General features: G+C 42.5%; 1 protein-coding gene across 1 annotated transcript in view; it reads right to left on the bottom strand.

Annotated features, from left to right (window-relative positions):
- The window catches only part of LDLRAD4 (low density lipoprotein receptor class A domain containing 4), a 488,264-nt gene that overhangs the window by 257,004 nt on the left and 204,821 nt on the right, over positions 1–26,439 (bottom strand). Inside the window, exon 2 of the mRNA XM_077492398.1 lies at positions 12,602–13,073. Coding sequence (XP_077348524.1) covers positions 12,602–12,641 — 40 coding nt within the window. The 5' untranslated portion in view covers positions 12,642–13,073. The remainder of the gene's footprint in view (positions 1–12,601; positions 13,074–26,439) is intronic.

The raw sequence follows: 26,439 nt of genomic DNA on the forward strand, positions 1-26,439 counted from the left end.
CAGGGATGCCAGTCAGTGCCACAATGGATGCCAATCAGTGCCCACAATGGGCATCACTGATTGGTATGCATTATTGTTTGGCACTGATTGGCATCCATTAGTACAGTATAACAATACAATGCCGCCTATGAGTGCCCACCTGTGCCACCTATCAGTGCCCATCCGTGCCGCCCACCCATGCCCATCCGTGACACCCATCAAGGCCCATCCGTGCCACATATCAGCGCCACATATCAGTGCCCATCAATGCCACTTAATTGGTGCCACATGATTGGTGCCCATCAGTGCCGCCTTATCAGTGCCCATCAGTGTAGCCCCATCAGTGCCCATCAGTGGAGGAGAAAACGTACTTATTTACAAAGTTTTGAAACTGAAACACCACATTTTTTTTCAAAATTTTCCGTATTTTTTTTATTTGTAGCGCAAAAAATAAAAACCGTAGAGGTGATCAAATACCACCAAAAAAAAGCTATATTTGTGGGAAAAAAATTATAAAAATTTAATTTGGGTACAGTGTAGCATGACCGCGCAATTGTCATTCAAAGTGCGACAGCGCTGAAAGCTCAAAATTGGTCTGGGCAGGAAGGCGTTTAAGTGCCCGGTATTGAAGTGGTTAAAAATTTAAAAAAAGTTTAATATAAAATTTTTACATTAGGACACTCGCCTGCCCTGGAGTCCAGTGATGTTGGCACCGCAGCCGATGTTTACCTGTCTTCATGGCCGGGTCCCTACTGCACATGCGTGAAGCACACTGCGCATTCACTGGCCAGGCAGAAGGGGAGGGAGGAGATGCCAAGCTGCTGACGTAATTTCTCGTGACCCGGTCTCCTGGAAATGAAGACAGGGTACCTGTTAAAAACAGGTAGCCGCTGCCCCAGAAAGGTGCCAAATGTTGCACCGAGTGGAGGGAGGCATCAGATAAGCGCAAGTTCCACTTTTGGGTTCCACTTTAACGTCTTACACTGCACTCACACTTCGTTTTGAATAGAGGGCAGATCTGCTGCGATTCTGCCTGCGATTTCAAAGCGCCAATGTGTGAAGCTTGTCGCCCAAAAAAGTTCAGGAGCTACTTCTGGGCGACATGTGGGTTTCTGCGATTGCAGCTCAATCACTTGACAATCGTGGCAGACCTGCACCGCAATTTTAGGTGTCATTTGAATGAATGGCATCTCAAATGCGAGTACCACGATTTGTCTTTCATACATCGTTGCTTTGAAATCGCAGGCAGAATTGTGCCAAATCTGCACAAGATTCAAAATGCTTTAGTGTGAATGCAGTCTTAAGGCAACTTTGCTGTTTACTGTCTAACTAGTCAGAGAGCTAGGTTTATACTGAAAGTCATACTTCTACTGGACCTTGGAAAATATATAAAAGATTCAGAAGAAGGATTTGATTTACTAAAACTGGACAGTGCAAAATCTGGTGCAGCTGTGCATAGAAACCAATCAGCTTCCAGCCTTATTTGTCAACGCTTAATTGAACAATCTGAAGTTAGAAGCCGATTGGCTACCATGCACAGCTGCACCAGATTTTTCACTCCACTTTTAGTAAGGCCTCTCTCACACAGGGAGGATCAGTGCTGATCTGCCCCGTGGATATCCGTTTGCTCAGCGGGGATCGCCGGAGCAATCTCCGCTGAACAGGAAGATGCTGTGCATCTGTGCACGGACGGACTTGTCACAGCGCCGCTCTCCCCTATGGGAGATCGGGTGATGACGGACCGCAGAGTGTCGTCACCCGATCCGATGACGGATGGAAAAATAGGTTTTTCCTCAGTCACCCTTTTTTTTTCGGATCGGAGCGGGTCAGATGTCAACGCATATGTCACCGCTGACATCAGACACTCCATAGACCTCTATGGAGCATCCGTTCAGGTCCGCCTGAAAAACTGAGAGGTGGACCTGAACGGATCGGTTGTGTGAAAGAAGCCTAAATCAACACCTTAATATTAGGTTGAACCCTTCCTGTTAAACCCTTTAAAACCACTTTTGCCTACAGGTAAGCCTATAATAGGGCTTACCTGTAGGCACCGTGAATTTCTCCTAAACTTGTGAGGTAACATTCTGGAGACATGTCGCCCGTCAGAAGTGTACGGGGACCGCAGCAACAGCTTAGTTCTAAGGCAAGTATTTTATAATGAGATGGTACGTGATGCATGCTAGCTCATTATGCCTTTTTCTTGCAGGTTTTTTTTAGAGTTTGCAATCATTTTAAGCACGTGTACAATAGCATATTCAAATGCACCTATAAAAGGTCATAATCATTTACAAGCCTAAGAGCTCCATGGGCACAATTGCAACATTTTATGAAGGTCTTTGAACCTAAAAACCCTGTAATCTACAACCCGGTCAGAAGACGCCCTTCAATTGGCAATTTTTGAAACGGTATTCTTTATTAATGCAGTCCAACAAAATGTCAACTGCAAAAAAAGAAGCATCCTTAAAATAAAAAAAAAAAAAGGTTAGAACTTGAAACCAACATCTCAGTAGCTGCAACAGATTTGATTCTAAATGAGCCCCAGTATTACTTTGACATAGGCATGGAAAAACAGATTTCTATTCTTCAACTCCAGCAATTCAGAGACTACTTTAACTATGCTCATCCATCCTATGATCATTGTTATGCTACTGACTTTGCCTTGAGGGCAAGAGCAAGAAAAATCTTTGAAGGAGGCATAATGAATTTCATTGGCGAGGTTGATAAATACAAATCATTATCATTATCCAAGCAAAGCAAAACCAGTGTGGCGATTCCTCGAGCTCATGTGGATGAGTCACAAGAAGAAATAAAAATCCACGTTAGATTTTCCCAAAAGGCATAGAAAAAAAATGCTTGCCGCTTGTTAAGATCTACACACATTTGCTCGATACACTTTCAAGCTACTTTTAGTGTATACATTATGCCACAGGATACGTTAGCTACAATGTCAAATATGTAAAGATTTTTTTTTTCACAATGCTGAGCGACTAAACAAAAGCAGAGTTCCGCCCAAAAATGTAACTTCTGCTTTAAGTGAAGGTGACCCCCTGACATGCCACATTTGGCATGTCTTTTTAGGGGAAGGAGGAGCGAATACACTCTATAGGGGCATCCAGCTCAAACTTCCTCATGGGGCTCAACAGAAGGAAGTTCACCTCTCTCTATCCCCCCGTGCAATCTTCCACCTCACAGGTCCAGCCAATCACAGCACGCAGCGTGCCTCAAGCATGCCCAGTCACAATGCCAGGAGGGGGGAGGGGAGGGAGAGAGAGAGAGAGAGAGAGAGAGAGAGAGAGAGAGAGAGAGAGAGAGAGAGAGAGAGAGAGAGAGAGGGAGAGTGAGGAGAGAGAGGGAGAGTGAGGAGAGAGAGGGAGAGTGAGGAGAGAGAGGGAGAGTGAGGAGAGAGAGGGAGAGTGAGGAGGGACTTTGTTCGTGGTACAGACGAGTGTCCGATTATTAAAAGTCAGCTGCTACACTTTTTGTAACTGCTGACATTTATATGGGTGGGACTCCACTTTAAAGAGGCATTATATGTATAGCCACACAGAAATTGGCAAGATACAGAGACCTAAAATTTAAGGGAAAAAAAAAAAAAAAACACACACACACACACACACACACACACACACACACACCATAAATGAAAGCAACCACATTTATATGCAGTTTTTGACTTTTTAGCCTTCCATGATCATGAACAGATTATTTTATACCTTAGGTAAAGGTACATTTACCTTGCTGCCTGCAAACGGCTTCCTGAACAACCGCCTGTCAGCACCTCCGTAGTTCAGAAGGCAGGCTCTGAGTTTTGTGGCACAGCAGTGCCTACCCACAAGGCATAGGGAATACGTTTCACAGAATTCAATGTAGTAAGTGTGAGATCTCGATAAAGTTTACAAATTTAAAGTGGATGTAAACCCTCTCCTACACCCAGTGAGGTGAACAGCCTCAGATGATACATAGGGATGAAACAAATCTCCATACATAAGTTTTATATCTGCCGTCTTCAGCTAGCTATATTCTTTGGAATTCTTACATCATGTTAGAATTTTTACTTCCTTATTCAGCAGTAGGAGTGGATTCTTGGATCACACCCTGTGACAGTTGGAGGAAATGCACATTTTTTTTTTTTTTACATGAATAGGTGTTATTGCATCGGTTTCAGAAATAAAAAAAACACTATAGTGAAATGACTTGCACCTAAACCCAAAATGTACTCCTAACACAAAGTGATTGAAAATACTATTGCTATTATTATAATAATAATTTGTTTTTTTTGGGGAGTTGGGTTGAGGGATATAAAAATAGATAAAAGGTGAGGGAGGTTTGGGGGATTTATAGCAGGGGGAGATAAGAATTATAACAGATAGAGCTGGAAAGAGATAAACAGGGTAGATAAGAGAGATATATATATATATATATATATCACACACACACACACACTGAAAGGCATAAGTGTAGATAGAATAACTTGGTTTAATTCATAAATACGAAGAGGAAAATGGAATATGTTCTATAGGATAGAAGATAAATCTATGTAAGAAAATACTATTGCTGCAGTAAACCTGAACAAAAAACACTAAGTCCGAAGAACTTTCATGCGGTTTTTGTATAGAGTGTACACAAAATTCGACAACAGATTCCGACTTATTCGTACGAAAATTCCCGAAGGGGCAAAACACCAAAATTTTGCTCGTACAGGAACAAACACTATTTCAGTTTCAGGTGTACTGTTTTCGTACAAGATTGCGCATGATCAGAAACAAAAAGAAAGCCTTCTTCATACAAGAATTTGTTAATCGGTTCTAATTTGCTGGGAAACAAGGAAAATCGATCGCAGGCCCAATTTTCTTAGCGTGTACCCCAAATTACACTATTTAAACTGCAAAATACACCACAGGAGGTCTTTGGCACATGAAATGGGCCAATATGCAGACAGAGACACAGAGTTATTTGAGTTGTATTGTATAACTGAGTACTTAGACCAAAAGGTTGTGATATTTCCACATCTTGACGTACTTTCCATATTGCTCTTTCCAATGACCAGCTTTATTGATACTTTTGTATGCCAAAACACCCAATGAAAATTATTCTTAAAAAAGTAATTTGCCAAGAAAAAAAAAAAAAGTGAGATTTTAATAAGGCTGAATGTACAACAGGTAACATATCGTCACTTCCAGCATAAGCCTATACAAACTATTTTGCACTTATGTCAAGGCATGCCTATCTTAGTGACATGAAACAACTTTTCGGACAATATTTGGAATTTATAAACGGATATTAAACCATTTAATTTTGAAGTACAGTTTTGTTATGTCACATTTTGTGCAAGTCCTTGGGTACGCTGAATAAAACTAAAATTGGCAAGGATAGCTTTTAAAACCAATATTTTAGGCACTACATATGCTGGGTAAAAATTTTTGTCCAAGACATTCACAAAATTTATAGCTGCCAAAATCAGCAAATAAGGTGCCATTACACACATCACTAAATGTGGCTGTAAAGGCTGAAGTGTTTTTTTACCTTCAGGTATTCCATCTTTGAAGTTAAAAAAAAAATGCCTGTGTGTTGCTCCTCCCACAGCCCCTCCTAATACTCACCTCACTCATTCAGCGATATGCACGGAAGTCTCTTCTGTCCCAGGTCCCTCTCTCCTCACTAGCCAACAACTGGCTCCTGCTGCTGTCAATCACAGTCAGTCAGTCAATAAGGAGAGAGCAGGGGGTAGAACTGAGTCGTGGCTCTACGAGTCTTACCAACGCATAGACAGAGCACGCACCTGTAGCACCATAGCAAGCTGCTTGCTATTGGGGGCACTGGATGAGAGGGGAGCAGCCAGGAGTGCCAGCAGGGGGCCTCCGAGAAGACGATCAGGGCTGCTCTGTGCAAAACCATTCACAGAGCAGGTAAGGATTTTAAAGCTGTATCATCACTTTAAATAAACTAGTATATGAAGAAAAAAAAAAAAACATTCTAACAGAATTCCTTCATTACATCAGAAGTTGAAAATTAGATTTTTGCTGATGGGAACCATACTACAACTTCCTTTGAGGCTGGGTTCATACTGGTACAACACGACCGTTTTAAGACTGTGGAGCCAACTTTACCCTGCGACTTGAAGTCCGACAGCTATATGACTGATACCAGATAGTGCCTGGTATTGTTGGGGATCAATCTTTAAAGGGAAACTCCACACCAAATAAAAAATAAAATAAAAAAAAGACAGCATGGGTTCCCCTCCAAGACCATACCAGAGCCTCCAGTCTGGTAGGGATTTTAAGGGGAACCCCCACGCTGAAAAATCCATACCAGACCCTTATCCGAGCACACAGCCGGGCAGGTCAGGAAAGGTGGTGGGGACCAGCGAGCACCCCCCCCCTCCTGAACCGTACCAGGCCACGTGCCCTCAACATGGGGGAGTGCCCCCCCTTGTCCTCATCAACATGAGGCCAAAGTGCTTTGGGAAAAGGGCCTCTTCCTAAGAATCCTGGCTGTTAGTTGTCGTGGCCTGCGGGTGCTGGAGCTTATCGGAATCTGGAAGTCTTTAACAAGGGGGACCCCCATGTAAATGAGTATGGGGAACATTCACACAAAAAAAAAAAAGAAGTGTCAAAAATAAAAAACGCACTACACAGGTTTTTAAAGTAATTATTAAGGCAGCTCCAGTGTCTCTTCAGACTTCTCCCACTCTTCTGCCTCCTCCACCGACATTTTCTGCCTCTACCGTCTTCTAGCCCTCTCCGGGTCTTCTTTTGTCTGCTCTATTCTGCCTCTGCTGGGTCTTCTCCGCTGTCTTCCAGCTCTTTTGCCAGGTCTTCTCCGCTGTCTTCTCCCTCTGTTCTTCCACTGTTTACTCAACACCCTCTCCCACACTCATGTTGGGTGTGTCCGGGTTGCCACTACTTATATTGAAATGGGATGGGGTCACCTGGTGACATCACCCAGAGGCCACTCCCGTTGTGACATCACGATCCCATCATGCCCCAGGCAGTGCCAAAGCATCCACCTTTCCATGTTGAGGGCATGCGGCCTGGTACGGGTTGGGGGGGGGGGGGTGAGGCGCTCGCTAGTCCCCACCCCCTTTCCTGACCTGTCGGGCTGTGTGCTCGGATAAGGGTCTGGTATGGATTTTCCACTTAAAATTCATACTAGACTGAAGGGCCCGGTATGCTCTTGGAAGAGGAACCCATGCAGTTTTTTTTTTTATCTGCCATGGAGTTCCCCTTCAAGATCGGAGCACAAGTCGCATGCCATAGTTAGATAAGTTAAGATGTCGATTTAAGTTTGAAACCTGGCTACAAGTGCAAGTTCAGAGGGTGGTGATAAATGGGAAATACTCTGAATGGTCAGGGGTGGGTAGTGGGGTCCCACAGGGTTCTGTGCTGGGACCCATCCTATTTAATTTATTCATAAACAACCTGGGGATGGGGTAAACAGTTCAATCTCTGCATTTGCAGACGCTACCAAGCTAAGCAGGGCAATAACTTCTCCGTAGAAACTGTGCAAGAAGATCTAAATGAATGTGCTGGGCAACTACATGGCAAATGAGGTTTAATGTAGACAAATGTAAAATAATGCATTTGGGTGGCAAAAACATGAATGCAATCTATACACTAGGGGGGGGAGAACCTCTAGGGGAAATCTAGGATGGAAAAGGATATGGGGGTAGATGATAGGCTCAGCAATGACATGCAATGCCAAGCACCTGCTAACAAAGCAAACAGAATATTGGCATGCATAAAAAAAAAAAAAAAGGTTAATTCCAGGGATAAAGCGATACTTCTCCCACTCTACAAGACTCTGGTCCAGCTGCACCTGGAGTATGCTGTACATTTCTGGGCATCAGTTCTTAGAAAGGATGAAGGATGTACTGGAAAAATGGAGCAAGTACAAAGAAGGGCAACAAAACTAAATATCCTCCAGACCCTTTATTAGCTATGAAGAAAGGTTGCGAGCACTGAACTTATTCTCTCTGGAGAAGAGAGGCTTGAGATGGGGATACTGGTGACCCCACAATAGGGCGTCAGGGCTGGGCTCAGCCCTTCCTTCTGAGCTGGCCAGTCAGGTGTCGGCAAATTGCCAGCTCCCATTTCTCTCCAGTTACCCAGCTGTTGATGATCCTGCTAGTCAGTCCTGCCTGCTTAACCACTTTCAGACCGGACCAATTTGCTGGTCAAAGACCAGACCACTTTTTGCGATTCGGCACTACGTCGCTTTAACTGACAATTGCGCGGTCGTGCGACGTGGCTCCCAAACAAAATTGACGCCCTTTTTTTCCCACAAATAGAGCTTTCTTTTGGTGGTATTTGATCACCCCTGCGGTTTTTATTTTTTGCACTATAAACAAAAATAGAGCGATAATTTTGAAAAAAACGCATTATTTTTTACTTTTTGCAATAAATATCCCCCAAAAATATATAAAAAAACATTTTTTTCCCTCAGTTTAGGCCGATACGTATTCTTCTACATATTTTTGGTAAAAAAAAAAAAAAAAAAAAAAAAAAATCGCAATAAGCGATTGATTGGTTTGCGCAAAAGTTATAGCGTTTACAAAATAGGGATAGTTTTATAGCATTTTTATTAATAACTTTTTATTATTATTTTTTTTTTTACTAGTAATGGCAGCGATCTGTGATTTTTATTGTGACTGCAGCATTGTGGGGGACCCATCGGACATTGACACATTTTTGGGACCATTGTCATTTATACAGTAATCACTGCTATATAAATGCAGTGATTCCTGTGTAAATGACACTGGCAGTGAAAGGGATAACCAGTGGGTGGCAGTGTAGGGGTTAAGTGTTCCTAGGGGTGTGTTACTAACTGTGGGGGGGTTGGGCTTTCATTTAGTGTACACTGATCTCTGCTCCAATCACATGGAGCAGAGATCAGCGTCACTAGTTGCTAGGCAGAATGGAAAAATGTTGTTTACACAGCATTTCCTCCATTCGGCCACTCCGCGAGACGATCGCGGGGATGCCCGCGGCGATAGAGTCCGCGGGTCCCGCGACTGGACTCACGGGGGTCCCGACCAGCGCGGGAGCGCGCCGCCGGCGGCGCGCTCCCGATGGCACGGCGGCATCGAATATTGGACGTACATGTACGCCAATATGCCTGCCCGTGCCATTCTGTCGACGTACATCGTCGTGCGCTGGTCGGGAAGTGGTTAAGCCATCCAGTCCAGAGGAGCTCTGTCTTTTGCCACAACACAAGAAACTATCGCCTGCATTCCTGTTTAAAGACTGCTGCCTTTTGCTGTTCTAACATTCTCCTTTCCATTTTTAGTTGGTCCCCCCAGCACTGGCTGCAATATTAGGATCCAGAGTGGCTTTCTCCTGAAGGGCTCTACATGCTTATGTTGCCAACCAGGACTAGTGCTAAACTGATGTGTGTCCATTTAAACATTGTTCGTACCAATCCACCATCCTGCTCCCTACTTCAGCAGATTGGATGCTTCTGCCTTTTTTCCTGGGTGAATGCACCGAACTTCCCAAAAGGAAGGTACCTAAAGCCAGCAAAGGATAAATGTTTTGCTCACATACCATACATATTAAAGTGGTAGTAAACTCACCTGGACAACTTTACATTATATGAAACAGGGTAAAGCGATTTACACAGTCTTGGCTTCCTTTTTAACTTATTCAGTTTAAGAAAAAAAAAAAAAGGTTTCTTTAAATGATGGAACTGGTGCATATGCATTTATCCTGATTGAGAGCACACTGAGTGTACTGCCAATCTATTCATCTATGTGCCGTGCCTTTATTAGCATTACTTTGACATTGCGCTGAAATTCTCCAAGACTGTTAACCATCCACTATGCAGAGCCAAGTCTTCATGGTAACTTCACATGAAAACGAGGCTTGTTCATTTGTATTGCACATTCTGACAGTGGCGTAGTAGAAAGGGCAGAAGAAGTGCTGATGGCCAAGAAACAGGGAGGTAGCGATTTGGTACCACTTTAACCTCTTCAGCTCCGGAAGGTTTACCCCGTCCTATATGACCAGGTAATTTTTTGCAATATGGCACTGCGTTACTTTGACAATTGCACGTTTGTGCGATGCTGTAATTCAAAATGTACCGTATGTCTTTTCTCCACAAATGGAGCTTTCCTTTGGTGGTATTTGATCAACACTGCAGTTTTTACTCTATGCAGGGGCATGTCAGGACAGGTCTTATAATTGGAGGAGAGCACACTGTTCTCAGAATAGCTAGATAACTGACCATGGTGTGTTCTCCTGCCTAGTGTGGTCAGTTTTGAATAGGAAAGAAGGGTGACTGGCATTAACATCAGGAATTTCTCACAAAGGAAGCAATACAAAGAACATGATACTTTCTCATGAAAGTACATGGTACGGCAGACATCAAGAATATGAAATGTTGGATTAACAACTCCTTTAAGTCTATATAAGCCTGGAAATATCACTTTCTAAATGGATTGTAAACTGGCTAAAAAGATTGAATTCAGAGAGTAGTGGTTAATGATTCATACTCTGAATGGTCTAAGGTTAATCCGTGGAGTACCCCAAGGTTCAATGTTGGGACCCCTACTTTAATGGATTATAAAAGATATAGGGGATGGGATTAAATGTGCCATTCAGTCTTTGCAGATAAGACCAAGCTATGGAATAATATCTCCAACCTCAAGCGGACCTTAATACATGGTTTAGTTGGGCAACTGTGTGGTAAATGAGGTTTAAATGTTGATAAGTGTAAAGTTATGCACTTGGGAGCCAAAAATATGCCAGAACATACATACTAGGGGGCAGCAATAGTTCAGGTAGATCATAAGCTTAATAATGGCATACAATGCCAAGCAGCATTTTCCAAAGCGCGCAAAGTCCTTTCTTGTATTGAGAGGTCATAATAACTAGATATCCTTGTATTGAGAGGTATAGACTGGCAGAGTTAATTTTGCCCCTGTACAAAATATGCAAGACCTCATCTGGAATATGCAGTTCAGTTTTGGGCACCAGTTCATAAAAAGGGATAATCAGGAACTGGAGAGAGTGCAGAGAAGAGCAACTAAACCGATAAGAGGCATGGAGGATCTCAGATCTGAGGCATTATTGGAACGGAATTTATTCTCTTGAGAAGGAGATTAAGAGGGGATATGATCAACATGTATAAATGCATACATGGTCCATATAGAGAACTTGGTGTTGAGTTATTCACCTTACGGTCATCAGAGGACAAGGGGGCACTCTTTACATCTGGAGGAAAAGAGATTAAGTCTCCATATACGGAAAGGCTTCTTCACAGTAAAAATGAGGGAGTCTCCACATTTACGCCACAAGAACCGGTTCTGTTTTAGCTCAGTAGTTTGCATTAAAAAAAGGGAGTCGATTCTTTCCTAAATGTACATAACTAGATACTAATATTTTAAAGTTGATTCAGGGAATTTCCGATTGACTCCCGGGAGAGGGGGGTAGAAGATGGTATACAATTGTAATTTTTTTTTCCATTTTATTGGTTGAACTGAATGGACTTGCCTTTTAGCCAGACTATGTAAAATCTTTCCATTTCTAGTTATTTTATTATAGATCTAATGACTGCACAGACCCACTGGGTGTGTAATAGAGGCAGGTAGGATGGCCGGTCATTGCATCACAAAAATATAAAAAAGTACCCTGCCTCAGTACTTCTGAAGGGCCTTCAGTCTGATGCAAGCAGTGGGCTGGCTCCTAGTAGGGGGTCAGCAATTGGAAAACAGTTTTGATGGTCAGATCTCTAGTTGGAGGAGTGGGTGTTATTTGCATGCAGACCCCCCCCCCCTAGGTAATGACCACATGTGATGCGGAGAATGCATGATTCAAAAAACTAAAATCCACTGAAAGGAGGTAGGTCAGGGACAGTAAAAGTTAGAAAGTAAAGGACAAGATGCTGCTGGAGGTCCTCCATTCAAGAAATGAGATGAACCCTATCCGACTTGCCACAGCTTCTAATGCATTGCATTTGAGGACATCATAGAACCATGGCCCAGAGAGCTTTATAGAAGATGCTTCAGGAGACCAGTCGTACAGATGGAGGGAGCCTGCTGAAGTAGGGTTAACAAGCATTTAACCCATGGAGTGTGGGCGAAGTGCAATGCAAATGAATTTATTTTATTTCATGAGTTGGGCTGCAAACTGGATCTACATGGATTATTTGTTCAGAGTTGTGTTGAACTGTATAGTGGGACTATTTTTAAACAACCATAAATTACAATCTGACAAATGATACAAGCAAAGGGAGCAGAACAGTGACAGGACCTGGAAGAGCTAGGATTGGGGGGGAGGGGAGGAAGGAAACAGATGAATGAGTGCTATATATAAACCACACTGAATGTATATATGTCCATGCACACAAACATACCAATGGATCACTGAATAGCTTTCATTAGTCACTGTGTGAAGTTGCCCATACTACAGTCATTTACTGTGTAGAACGCTACCCACAATGTAAAAAGCTGACATTTTAAAAATGAATTCAGCTTGCCCACAGAGCAATGTAGGCAATTTACTAAAACACAAAAAATGTAACAATTTATGTTGGTTACAAAAAACACACACAAAAAGGCACAAACAGCTGAAGTTTTGTAAATATCACCCTCTTTTCCCAAAAGATAAAAGTACGAAAACATTACCTGTGAAAGCGTTTGTGGCCTGAAAACCAGCTTCCTGCATACTGCTCTTCCAGCAAAGGTGAATGTCCAACCTTAACCTGTCCTGACCAGTGATGACGGGTGGGCAGGAAACGGTCAGGTCACTTCCATTTTAGTCAGAGTCCATCACTATCTACCTTGTCATGCATGCAGGTACTGCGCTCTGAGCCACGGGCCCTAAATGGCTGTTGAAACAGTGCAATGCAGCGTCTGCCGACAGATTTAGAACAGGTCATCCATCCAACCAAAACTTGGATGCCATGATGGTAAAAAAAAAAAGAAGCCGAAATGAAGAGCTGGATATTATAGAGGCACTTCGATACGATCTCCTCCCAATAGCAATCCCATCAGTCCAGTGTTGCCTTGATCTTGGTAGGGTTTTCTTGTGCCGACTTTAAGCGGTGTCTGGCCTTCACACTTTTTTCAGCATATCAGGTCCCTCAGGCACGCAAAACTAGAGATGAGAAGAGAAATGTGGAGATTAGATTACCCAACAGTCTCTACCAACCCTGAACAAACGCAGGAAAAAATAAAACCCTGTGGAAACCCTGGTCGACATTAGAAAGGATTTTCAAAAGGTAAATATTACAATTTTGCTAAGATGCCAAGTGCGACCACACATCCCTTTGAAATGTAAATGTCATGAGCTTGGAGTTGCATATCACCCCCTGAGCGTTGTTTATCTTTTCAGTTCAAAGCCAAAGTTACTAGAGATCGAAGGGACACAGAGGGAGAGGGGAGTGAAAGAACACGACTGCAATTACATAGAGACAGATAGAACCATCCTAAGCTTGCTTCTTCCTTGTCAAATTGTAAACCGCGCATCACGTCCTAGTTCCGCTGTATTAGTACTCGGACATGAAGCTCAAAAGTACTTCACAACAAAAAAAAGTTTAACATGTACATGATTTTTTTTTTGTGTGTGACATGCAGCAGTTTAAGAATGGGCAGAAAAAAAAAAAAAAAAAAAAAAAGAAAAAAAAACCCTGGACAGACCCTAGATTCTCCCTCCCCCCCCCCCCCCCAATGTTACAGTAACAATATTAAATGCAACTACATTCAATTTACATAAGATAAAAATGCACATTGTTTAATTCTTTCTAAAGGCCCATACACACGATCAGACTTTGACAACAAACATGCAAATTAGCTGTTTTAAGGCAACATCCAACCGTGTATACGTTCCATCGGACAAACTTCTTCGGTTTTCATCGGACTTTTGTTGGCTCTGCGAACGGACAAACTTTCCGGCAACAAAAGTCTGATGGAGCAAAGTCCAATCGTGTGTACAGAAAACCATAGGACTTTTGTACAAAGTACCAACACGCATGCTCAGAACCAATGCAAAAAGATCAGACAATAAAGAAGTTGACCAAAGGTGGTGGTAAAGAGCAGAAAAACCACATGCTTTGGTGAAAGTTGGCTGAAAAAGTCCTGCTGTGTGTATGCAATACAAGTTCACGGCCGACACCCTTTGTACAAACTTTCCCATGGATTTTTGTACAAAGTCTGATCGTGTGTATGAGGCTTTACTGAGCATTTTTTTCTGGTTTTGCACATTAATAAAAGTCACATTTTAAAGTCTGAGAATTAGTTAAACCTCCTAAACATTTTATGAAAGCAGAGACCATGAAGTTCAGTGTTCTCTCCTACCCGCATCCCCCCCCCTCCCCCTCTGCCAAACCCTCCACTCACCCAACAAAAAACAAAAAAACTCTAAAGTACTAAAAATTTACAAACCCATCCACAACTCAGCTATTAGATTTTGTATCAATTGACCCTCCCTCTTAGATTGTAAGCTCTAATGAGCAGGGCCCTCTGATTACTCTTGTAGCAAAGAGTAATATAAAAAATGTTTGCCTCCGTTTTGTCAAATGCTGCACAAACTGTTGGTGCTCTACAAATCCTGTATAATAAAATGGTGGTAGCCATTTTTTTTTAGGTCACACTTTTTTCAGTAAACTTAATTTTAGGGAACGCAAACTATATTACACAATTTGTTTGCATAACAAAAAGGAGGTTGCAGCGATAGATACCAAACATGCCAAGTCTTAAAAATTGTGCACACCTATGAACCCATAAACTTCAGTACCTTAAATTTCCCACAGGTGACAATTTAAGCCTATTACACACAGGCCGAATGTCGGGCAGGATTCAATAGAAACGGGTCAACATTTGGCCCATGTGTACCAAGTCGGTCCGGCTTCTGTCTAAGCGGCATTACTGAAAAAGGTCTGATCAGGGCTCTCAGCCAATGGCTAAAAGGGGTGACTGGAGTGTTCTAGCAGGGGGGCTGTCTCCCTGTCAGAATACAATAGCACAGCAGGGAAGAACATTGTAATAACAGCTCTGACCTGAGTGGTCAGGTTTTCTTCATTCAACCCAGAAAAAAATAAATAAAATACTAGCAGTGTGTACAAGGCTTTAGAGTTAACTGAATGATGGCCCGAGAGTTATTGCTCGCACTTTGACGTGGGCAGAGATTTGTAAAGCATAATTTTTATACATAGGTGCACCCGCCTCGTGCGCACGTTTTTAAGTGTGTAGGTGGGGATAGGGTATGTTAAACAATTTGAGTTGTGCTTTTAACACCTAACTTTATTGCCATCACAGTGAGCCAATATCCCCCTATCTTATAGCATAGTGTAATAACAATCATGGGCCTGTTAGACACCCGATTCCTTTCACAGTAGCGAATGGCGCACAGATCTTGTTACATTGGCTTTTCACAGCCACAGCAGCCAGGTAAAGTCACAGCAAATTATTCTTACTCTGAATGGTCTTAGCTTAGTGGTATACCCCAATGTTCAGTGCTGGGACCCTTACTTTTTAACCCATTTATAAAAGATATAGGGTCTAGGATTAAATGTACCCATTTCAGTGTTTGCAAATGACATCAAGCTATGCAGTAGAATAAGGATGTGTCCAACTTGCAAGCTGCTCTCAATTCACTTTAATTAGGCAACTATATGGCAATGGAGGTTTAATGTAGATAAATGTAAAGTTATGCACTTGGGCGGCTAAAAAAAAACAAAAAAACACAAGCATTCATCGTACACACTGGGAGAACAGCAGCTGAGGAGTCAATAGTGTAGAAAGCTCTTGGTGTTGGGATAGCTCATAGACCTCATAATAGGAAACAATTTCGCTGCAACTGACTGAGGGGTAGCAATTGTGATAAAGAAAGGGAGGGGAGCGGAGGGGGTGTCAGTTCCTGGGTGCATTTAATTAAACAAGCCCATTCCTAGAAAGTTTGACTCCATTAGCTTTGTCTGCTGGTCCAAATCAAAGCATAGATTTCCTGCAGCATTAACCCAGTGCAAACTGTCTACCTGGCTGTATAAACTGATAGCAATTCTCTCCTGGCAAGGTCCCAATGCTGTGCCAGTGAAAAAGGTGGGCCAGTGCAGCATATCTGCATAGAAGTGCATGGGGGGGTAGCAGCATCAGCGAGGGGGAAGTGTTTGTACTGAGTTTTTTTTTTTTTTTGTGGACACCTACACCCACTATGCTACTGCAGGGAGTAGAGGCCAGAATCCTCTCCAACACGCTTGACAGTGTAGCAGCTGGAAAATGGAGTGGCCAAGTAACAATCTACATAATATTGTGCCCAGGGGCCATGCTGCCCCCGGCCCTTTGTCCCAACTATGAGTGGCATCCATGCAAATGTCACACTGACATATGTTGAACATTTTTCAGATATCTTTTGACACTTGGTCCAACTCTGTCCATCTATAGATCGCTAAAACCTTTAGCTGAGATATTAGCCGTGATATTTTTCCATAGACAGCAATGTTGAAAGGCGATCATTAGGATTACAATTTGTTTATTTTACATAGTGCCGAATGGATCAGCATTATTAAAAAACTCCAAAATGGTAGCTGCCACTATAAAAGCTTAATGTTTAAAGTCAGCCCTATAGAATCTATAAACCATTGAAAAATCTGTTTTTGGTGAGCACTTGGACCATATCAAACAGATGGCTGAAGAGCATGCCGACCTCTGACAAGCACAACTTTAATGTGTACTCAGCCAGACATTTGGGTATTCAATGTTTTACATTTAATGTTTGCGCTGCCACATTGTAAATGTTGACGCTGCAACTATATTTAGGTTGCCTATGGATGTGTTACTTCCCCTGGCAGTATTTTAATTAGAAATGGCGCGCCCCCGTCTACAGCACAAATCTTGCCTTTAAGGCAGTGGAGTCAGGAGGGGGAGCTGGAGCCCCGAGTGGGCCCCCAAAAAGCCCTGGGTCTTAGGCATTCATAAGTGTATTATTACCCCTGAGCGGGGACCAATCTGACTCTGAGATTGGCCAAGTGACATAGCAGGTCCCACCTTCTGGAGCCTGCAGCACCTATGATAGACAGCCCCCTGGTCCAATGCCGGGACTGCGGGACATGTGACATCCATCATAGGCACTGCAGGCTTCAGAGGGCGGGAATTATAATGCGGCTGTGTCACTATAAGATTCCCACTCAGAACTCGGGTGGGCAGCTCTCCTCAGTCTCTGGCTGCCTGTCTCCTGGGATGGGTGCACCGCTGCCGCACACAATGGCTGAGCTGTCGGAGGAGCCGTAGGTCACGATCACCTGAAGACAGACGTCACATTTAATTGTCAGGTAGGTCAACTTTTAGTGGTCAGCACTGGTAAGCCAGGCAGCAACCAGCAGGTGAGCTATAATTTTGATCAGATGTATTTTAAATGATAGAGTCAGAACATCAACCAAAAAAAAAAAAAGTTGCAGTTCAGTAAGTATTGGTTACTAGGTTTGCACACATCTCAGGAGGTATTTTGGTCCACTTTACAGATCTCCTCTAAATCCTTAAAGGTTTCTTGGCTGTCGCTTGGCAACTCAAAGTCTCAGCACCCTCTATAATTTTCTATAGGATTAAGGTCTGGGGACTGGTTAAGCCACTGCATGACCTTAAAAGCAGCATGGGTTGTCCTCAGCTTCTTCACTGAGAACTAAGCCACCGAACACCGATGGCTCGGTTCTCTTATCTCCCTGAGCCGAGAGGTCAATCAGCAACTTTGCTCCTCCACGCTCACTGGAGCGCTGAGCTGTGAAGGGGCAGGGAGCGACTGTCTCAGCAGCTCGTTGAGACTGCCATCATTCCAGGCAGTTGGTGGATCCAGACTTTCTAAGTCGGATAACATGCTGCCTGGACTAATTCCAGTGACGTCAGCGGAGAGCAGACTTTAGACCGCTCTCCGATGAAACCGGGTCAGAGGAGTGCAAAACAAAATTACACTCCTGTGACCCATAGGAGAAAACCAGCCAAACTAGCTCAGGCTGTACTTCTCCTTTAATGCGCTTCTTCTTGAGCCGCTCCTTTGTTGCGTTAGCAGTATGTTTTGGGTCATTGTCACGCTGGAAGACCTATCCACAGCTCATCTTCAGTGTTCTTGGATGAGAACCTTCTTTCCTCAGCCAGATTTTACAATACATGGCACCATCCATAGGCCCCTCAATGTGGCAAAGTTGGCCTGTACCTTTAGCAGAGAAACAGCCCCAAAGCATAATGTTTCCACCTCCGTGCTCAACTGCATTGATGGTGTGCTTGGGGTCAAAATCAGCATTTTTGTTACTCCAAACACAGCGAGTCGAGTAAATGCCAAAAGAGCTAAATTTTGGTCTCATCTGACCACAGCACTTTCAATCCTTCTCTGAATCATTTAGATGTTCATTGGCAAGCTTCAGATGAGCCTGTACATGCGACTTCTTGAGGTGGACCTTGCAGAGGCTGTGGGATTTCAATCCATGGCGATGTATTGTGTTACCAATAGTTTGTTAGACGACTGTAGTCCAACTGTCTTAAGATTCACAAGCTCTTCTCCATGCAGTTCTGGGCTGATCCCTCACTTTTCTCATGATCCTTAAACCATGAGGAAAAATCTTGCATGGAGCTCCAGACCAAGGGCAAATGATTGTTATTTTGCATTTCTTCCATTTACGAATAGTCGCTCCTACAGTGGTCTCCTCCTCACCAAGCTTTTTGCTGACTGTACTGTATCCAGCCTTGTGCAGGTCTAAAATCTTGTCCCCGACATCCTTTGACAGATCTTTGGTCTTGCCCATGATAGTGAGGTTTAAATGGAAGAAAGATTCTGTGGACAGGCGACATACACAGGAGATTAAAATTAAAATTGACTGGACTAATCTGCGTACTACATGAGCACATACTGCAGCCAGTCTGTGGGAGCAAAAATTCTTGTTGGTTGGTAGGGGATCAAATACTTATTTTACTTACTGAACTGCAACTCAATTTATAAAATTTGTATAATTTGTTTAATGGATTTTTGGTTGATATTCTGTCTCCATCATTTAACATAAACCTATGATAAAAATTATAGACCCTTCACTTCTTTCTAGAGTGGGCACACTTACAATGGGGAAAACCATCATTTGACCCCCTGCAGATTTGTAACTTGTCACAGACCTGCCCAATACAAGCTGAGCATATGATGAAAATATTCGCAACTAGTTATCACCTGGAAACCTATGTGCATTATTTGCTTTCATGTAAAAGTTAGGCTTGACCCCCACCCTCTACTACTCACCAATTGGTCAGTGAGGTTACCCATCAAATTAAAGGGACCAGTGAGGAGCTTCTGAAGGAGGGGTATGGGGCAAAGCTGTGCTTGTATACACTATAGGAACCAGATACATTAAATTATGTCTGACGGGAGTCACCTTGGGTGGGAGGGCTTGTGGGATCCAGCTTACCTTAGAGAGCTCTGGCAACCTATTTTCCAGCTCCGCCAGCCCCACTGGTGTAAGTTTTCCTGTGTCTATTAGGGGCACAGGGTGACCAAGAACCCCAGTCGGATCGGTCTTAACCAGACTCCCAGTACAACCACACCGGACACACCATTTCGTTTTACCCATTATCATGGGTTCTATGTGTGGTTTGTGCTGAAAATTGAAGGGGATTTTTTACTTGGGACAGTAAGATTTATGAACATCCCTCAAGAAATATATGAAGAAAAATTGTTCCACCTTTCAGACTGCTCAAATGTTGTAGGAGCATCTCAGACCATTGCTATATAGTTTGAGGTGGAGTGGGGGTTGTGTGTGTCAAGTGGCTGTATCCCATTCTTCTATGGTTTGTCTGCCTTGGGAGCAAGCTATTATGGGAAGTATATGCTTATGTGGGATTAATTTAAGGGTTAATAGTTGCTAGTTGCTAGAGATGGGGGATTTCTCAAACAGCCCTCCTTGCTGATAAGACTGTCTACTGATGAAAAGTTTGAATGTACCAGTCTCTTGTTCCTGCATGTAGTTTACCCCACCCTGTGTCATTATGCAGAGAGGGGGGGGGGGGGTTGTCCCAGAGATTAAATTATATGACCTTTATAATTTGGGGTCCATCTTGTCTGGTAAGAGGCCATCTGACTTTATAGTTCTTCGCTGGTATATAAAAGCACCCACTAGCTGATATTGCAGATAAAGCACTGCATCGGAAGTTAGTAAAAAAATACACGCACACATATACGCGCACACACACACACAGACACACACACACTATCTCACAAAAGTGAGTACACCCCTAACATTTTTTGTAAATATTTTATTAGATTATTAATCTTTTAATGTGTCAATACTGAAGAAACACCACTTTGCTACAATGTATTTAGTGAGTGTACAGCTTGTATAACAGTGTCAATTTGCTGTCCCCCTCAAAATAACTCACAGCAATCAATGTCTAAACTGCTGGCAACAAAGTGAGTACACCCCTAAGTGAAAATGTCCAAATTGGGCCCAAACTGTCAATATTTGTGTGTGGCCACCATTTTCCAGTACCTTAACCCTCATGGGCATGGAGTTCACCAGAGCTCCACAGGTTGCCACTGGAGTCCTCTTCTACTCCTCCATGACATCACAGAGCTGGTGGATGTTAGAGACCTTGCGCTCCTCCACCTGTCTGAGTTTATCTCATCAGACCACAGGACATGGTTCCAGTAATCCGTGTCCTTAGTCTGTCTTCAGCAAACCGTTTGTGGGCTTTCTTATGCATGATCTTTGGAAAAGGCTTCATTCTGGGATAACAGCCATGCAGACCAATTGATGCAGTGTGGGAAGAATGGCCTGATAACTGACAGGCTGACCCCCCCCACCCTCACCCCTTTAACCTCTGCAGCAATGCTGGCAGCACTCATATTTTCATTTCCCAAAGACAACTTCTGGATACAACGCTGAGCATGTGCACTCAACTTCTTTAGTTGACCATGTGAAGGCATGTCCTGAGTGGAACCTGTCCTGTTAAACTGCTGTATGGTCTTGGCCACTGTGCTGCAGCTCAGTTTCAGGGTCTTGGCAATCTTCTTGTAGCCTAGGCCATCTTTATGTAGAGCAACAATTCTTTTTTTCAGATCCTCAGAGTTCTTTGCCATAAGGTTCCATGTTGAATGTCCAGTGACCAGTAGAGAGAGCAACACCAAATTTAACACACCTGCTCCCCATTCACACCCGAGACCTTGTAACACTAACAAGTCACATGACACCAGAGGGGTAAAATGGTTAATTGGGCCCAATTTGGACATTTTCACTTTTGTTGCCAGCGGTTTAGACATTAATGGCTGTGTGTTATTTTGAGGGGACAGCAAATTGACACTGCTATACAAGCTGTGAACTCACTACTTTACCTTATAGCAAAGTGTAATTTCTTCAGTATTGCCACATTAAAAGATAATAATTTCAATAAACAGTCTTGTTTCCTATCATCCCCTACACTGAGTTATGGCTAGAGTTTGGGTGTGTTAAGGAATCTTGGATCGTGCTGGTACTAGGCAAGGGAAGCTTATACAGATGTAGTCCATGCAAGTCTGTCAGTCTCCTTATCCAGACATCTTCCACTGGATCAGGAGATGATCAAAGTGTCTACAGTAGTGGTTACCAAACTGGGACCGGATGCAGCCTTTTGCCCAATTTTATCCAACCCTTGGGGCACTATTCCTTCTGCTTGTAAAAGACACTATTGCTCAAATTGACACCAACAACGTGGCACTTTTACTCCCCCCAATACCATAGATGGGGTACTGTTAACTCCCACTGAAAGGCCAATTTCTACTCCTGTTACCCAGTCCAGCCCCCCTAAAATGTCTGAAGGACAGTAAACTGGCCCTTTGTTTAGAAAGTTAGGAGACTCCCAGTCTACAGTAACTACAGACCAGGACAGCCAAGGTTAACAAGAGGAGGATGCAATTGGACATATTGGAACTTTATCCCAGAGGTACAATTTCCCTCTTGATAAGCGAGTCCCAGAAGTACCTGCAGCACACCTTCCCATTTTTACGCCATTAAGTTAACCACAGATAGTAGCACAGTGTAATCATTTGTATTTAATGAAGTGTTGTCCGTGAAAGATACCTATGAGCAGTTAGATCCCGTTTGTGTATTTGACCGTCCATTAAAAAAGTCTATAAACTGCCTTTAAAGTGGTTGTAAACCCTTACAAACCACTTTGACCTACAGGTAAGCCTAGATTAAGGCTTACCTGTAGGTCCAAGCAATATCTCCTAAACCTATATGGTTTAGGAGATATTTGACCGAAAACAGGCACCGCTGTCTACGGCGCATGCACCATAGACAGCGGCGTGCAGGCGCACTGAGCGCGGCATTCTCAGCGATGGAGCTGCCGCGCGTGTCGGCTCCCGTGCGCATGCGCGGGAGTGACGTCATCGCGGCTTCGCCGAATGACAGCGGCGGAGCTGCGAGACCCCACCAACAAGAGGGATGCGGTGGACTACAGGGGACAGCGGCGACTTCGCTGGCTCCTGTGTCAGGTAAGTGACACATAATGGGCTACTATGCGATGCATAGTAGTCCATTATGCTTTGCCTTTGCAGGGAATGAAAGAGGAAGTAAACTCATCAGGGTCCTCTTTAAGAGGGTGATCAATTGTGCAGGTATGACCACACACACAGCCATCTTTTGCCAAAGTTGTGCAAAGATTTCTATTAACCTGTAACTTTTTCAGGAAAGGTTGGGATTTTCAGTCAGCTGTCTAAATACTTTGCTCTACTGATGATTTTGTGTTGGTGTTTTCCATGCAAGGTAAGCATTACTTCAGGCTGGTCTGAGTTGCTCAGGCATGTGACAGAATTACTTCAAATATCTTTGCTATCTTCTTGTCTGCAAACAAAACCTTGGAATTAACAGTTCCTGCTGTGAAATTTGAATAAAAAAACACTGATGCCAAGCTCAAAGAACGAACACACTTTAAGGTTAATATTTGCATTCTATGTATAAAAAAAAAAAAGTCTATTTTTAGAAAGTTTTCATCAAAAGACGAAAATACAAGTAAAAGATCCCTTTAGGCCATGTAAGCATACAGTACCTGCAATAGATTAATCAATCTGTCTTTCTCCATCAGCCAGTGCTTGATCAAAGCCTGGGCTGTCATTTAACAGGGGAGATTACATACTGAAAATGTATGGCAGGGCACAGAAAACTGGAGAGCCAAGGAAAGATGAATGACTTGAATCCAGGAACTGAAGAACAGCTCTTGTTTTGTGCATAACCTACATATACACCATAAACCATAGACCAAAGGATGGTATATGTTACTTCCTGCAGTTCAGAAAAGGGATGACATTTTAAGGGGGGGGGGGGGGTATGGCAGGATTAGTAGAAGAGGAAGAGGGTATATAAACAGCCACTCTGCTACCTCCTGCATGTTCTTTATCTGTATAGCATGGTCACTCTTCGATAGAACAGATGTGCCCTCCCTGTAGATGGTAGGGCCTGACCATCATTTTATCATGCAGAACCTGCATACCCCCCTCCTACTAGAGCTGCACGATTCAGGAAAAAAATTACGATAACGATTCTCGATGTAACATCTTTCACGTTATACAAAAAATTGGGCTAACTTTACGGTTTAGCAGGGTTTTTTTTTTATTCATTGAAGTGTATTTTGTTCCCCAAAAAATGGGTTTGATAGACTGCTGTGGCAAATACAGCCACATAAAACATTTCAACGACTGCCATATTATATAATTTTTTTTTTTTTTTTAGCAGCAACCCTAGAGAATGTTTGGGGATTCCAAGTCATTTTTTAGCAGAAAATACTAATTTTAACTTGTAAGAAACAAGTGTCAGAAAAAGGCTTCTGCTTTAAGAATTATTTTTTTTTGACAGCTGTGAGTGAGCAGAGAACGGCTCTGCACTTGTTACATGAATGAATCATGGAAATGCCAAATTTAAACCCCATACTATACAACTTTTGTTGTCGGATTTAATTTAAATTTACCAAAACCGTGTAGTGTAAGAGCCTGATTGCATACAAATTGAAACTCTTAAAAGGTTTGACTTCATATTATATAGTTTTGGTAAATCTAAAGAAAATTGTATAGTGTGTACCCAGCTTAAGATCGAGTGGGGGGTTGAATAGGGATTGCAATTAATCGTGCAGCTCTACCCCCTACAGCCGCATGCAAGTTCTCTGCCTTCTTTTAGGCCTGCCTGACATTTTAATAAAGAGGATTGCCCAAGTGTAATGGCAGCTATGGCAATAGGAGAAATAAATGTGGTGCTTTGGTGTACACTACCTTACGACACAAGTATATGGTGACATGGTGCAAAGGTCTGCTTGGCTTGTGTCAACAAGCGTATGTCATTTGGCCCTTCTAAGCCTGCTGACCCAAGTTTAAAGGCTCAGCAGTGCATTGTGGTACTGTGATAAAAAGCTCACTATACTATTAAAGTGGTTGTTAAGCCACTAGATTCTATTCATACCATCCCATCCATTACACAACAATGTGTCCCAGTGCCTGTGCTGTATAAAAACTAATGCCATTTTCTCAGTGTCTCTCGGCACACCCATGACTCCAGCTCGCTCCTCTCCCTGGCTGACAGCTATAGTGGGAGGGGCCGAGAACTCCCGCCGTCATCCGGGAGGAGAGAAGCAGAGTGACAAGCAGTCACATGAGTGCCAGGAGGCACTCTGAGATAAGGTAGACTTCAGCATAGTTTTTATACAGCACAGGCACTGGACACATTTTTATGTCACAGATAGATAGAGATATATATATATATATATCTCTATCTCTTTTTCTTTTTTTTTTTTTAATAACAGCAGTAGTGGATGGGTGGGCAGTGCCCTGAGCTGGCAGGTGGAGAAAGGACAGGGGATAGCTGCAGATGACAGAGGTGTGTAAACTGACCACAGTGTCAGGGCTCAGCAGTCATGATAAACCATGGTCAGTTTACAGGGGAAGGGTAGAACCAGGCAGGATCAGCCAGGTATTTTAGGGGATACAGGGGGCCAAAGGACACACAGCATGTTATACAGCACCATGCTTGTGCTAAGAAAACCGGATTTTTTTTCTTTACAGTAAAAAAGCACTTTAAACTGTTGCGCCACTGGCCAAATTGTACCAAATTGATGGCTTTCCCATAGCTCCTAGATCTGTTGTAGCTGCTACTTCAACAGGTCAATTCAAGACTTAGCACTCTAAGAGGGTTAAAAAAAAAAAAAAAAAAAAAACACACACAGTGTCCCAACAAAAACTAGCTTAGAAACTTTTTTGCTCATTGAAATGAACCAGATTAGGGTGCTGTTGCAGTCAGCCAAGCTAAATGTAAAAAGTAAAAAAAATAAAAAATAAAATCAATTCTACATTCAAACTGATGCCAGAATACGGCATTGCATTTGTTACAAATCAATCATTCTGTTCTGTAACATCAAATACAGCTTAAAGGATCTCCCAGACATCATTTAATGGATTGTTTCCATGTCACATTAAAATGGACCCTCCCCTTACTGTATGGTATTTATAAAAAAAAAAATAAAAAAAAATGGTTGTTTTTTTAAAATGTCAAACTCCCTTTGCCCTTTTTGACATAAGCTTGCCCATTGGCCTTGAAAACGACCAGAATTCAATATAAAAAATGTACCCCCCTTCAAGAAGATTAGCTGCCAAGTTTGAGCTTTTTGAACTTCAAACCAGAGTCAATGAAATTCCCATTTCATGAATCGAACCCAAGCAATGTCACCCTATCCTTAGTAGGCCCAAGAAACAGATGTAAAAAACTATTTGTGGAGAAAATGGATTTGTTTTAGCAAGTACTGTAGCTGATAATTTAACTTTTGAAACGCCAATAAAATAAAAATTAGACTTGCAAAACCATTAGAGGTTTCTGACATTTGTATGTAGGCCCACTAGAATTGTAAGAGACAGAAATTGGTATACCAAAGGGAAGAGAAAAAAAAAATAAAAAAAAAAACCCCAGTACAATTTCTTACACTTTTTTTTTAGAATGCCTTGAATCTTTTATTTGGTTGCACATTAACATTTAAAGAAATATTTTAGTAAGTGTTTCAATCTGCAAAGCTAAGCTACTGACAAAGTAATCTCATTGTGCACGGAACATTGCTCAGGACTCTTGCCCTTATGATGTACTCCATTCACATTATTCCACAATGCCTTATAGTCACACATAATAATCAGGGCCCTCTAATAAATCATTAATAGGGGCCAGCATAAAAATGTCCTGAACCAGCCACAAGGGTTGTATATCAATATTTATTACATTCTGTTACTGAGTATAAGGGAGTCCCTTAGAGGCACAGCCAAGAAAATTATGTCAGCCACTGTCATTTAATATAGCATATCTATATAGTAAAACATGAACACTGGAAGAGAATAGCTAAACACAGAATAAATCTAGACAAATATGGTAATGAGCTAGCGAGTTTTACAACCGAAGATTAGATGCTGAAAACTTTCAATAAATTGACATTTTAAACATTTTCAAAACTGTAAAAATGGCTAACTTAGAACATGCATCTCAGTAAGGCTCGGTTCA

Source organism: Lithobates pipiens, unplaced genomic scaffold (genome assembly GCF_037356315.1).
Source record: "Lithobates pipiens isolate NorthernLeopardFrog02 unplaced genomic scaffold, aLitPip1_a1.2 Scaffold_19, whole genome shotgun sequence".
NCBI lineage: Eukaryota > Metazoa > Chordata > Amphibia > Anura > Ranidae > Lithobates > Lithobates pipiens.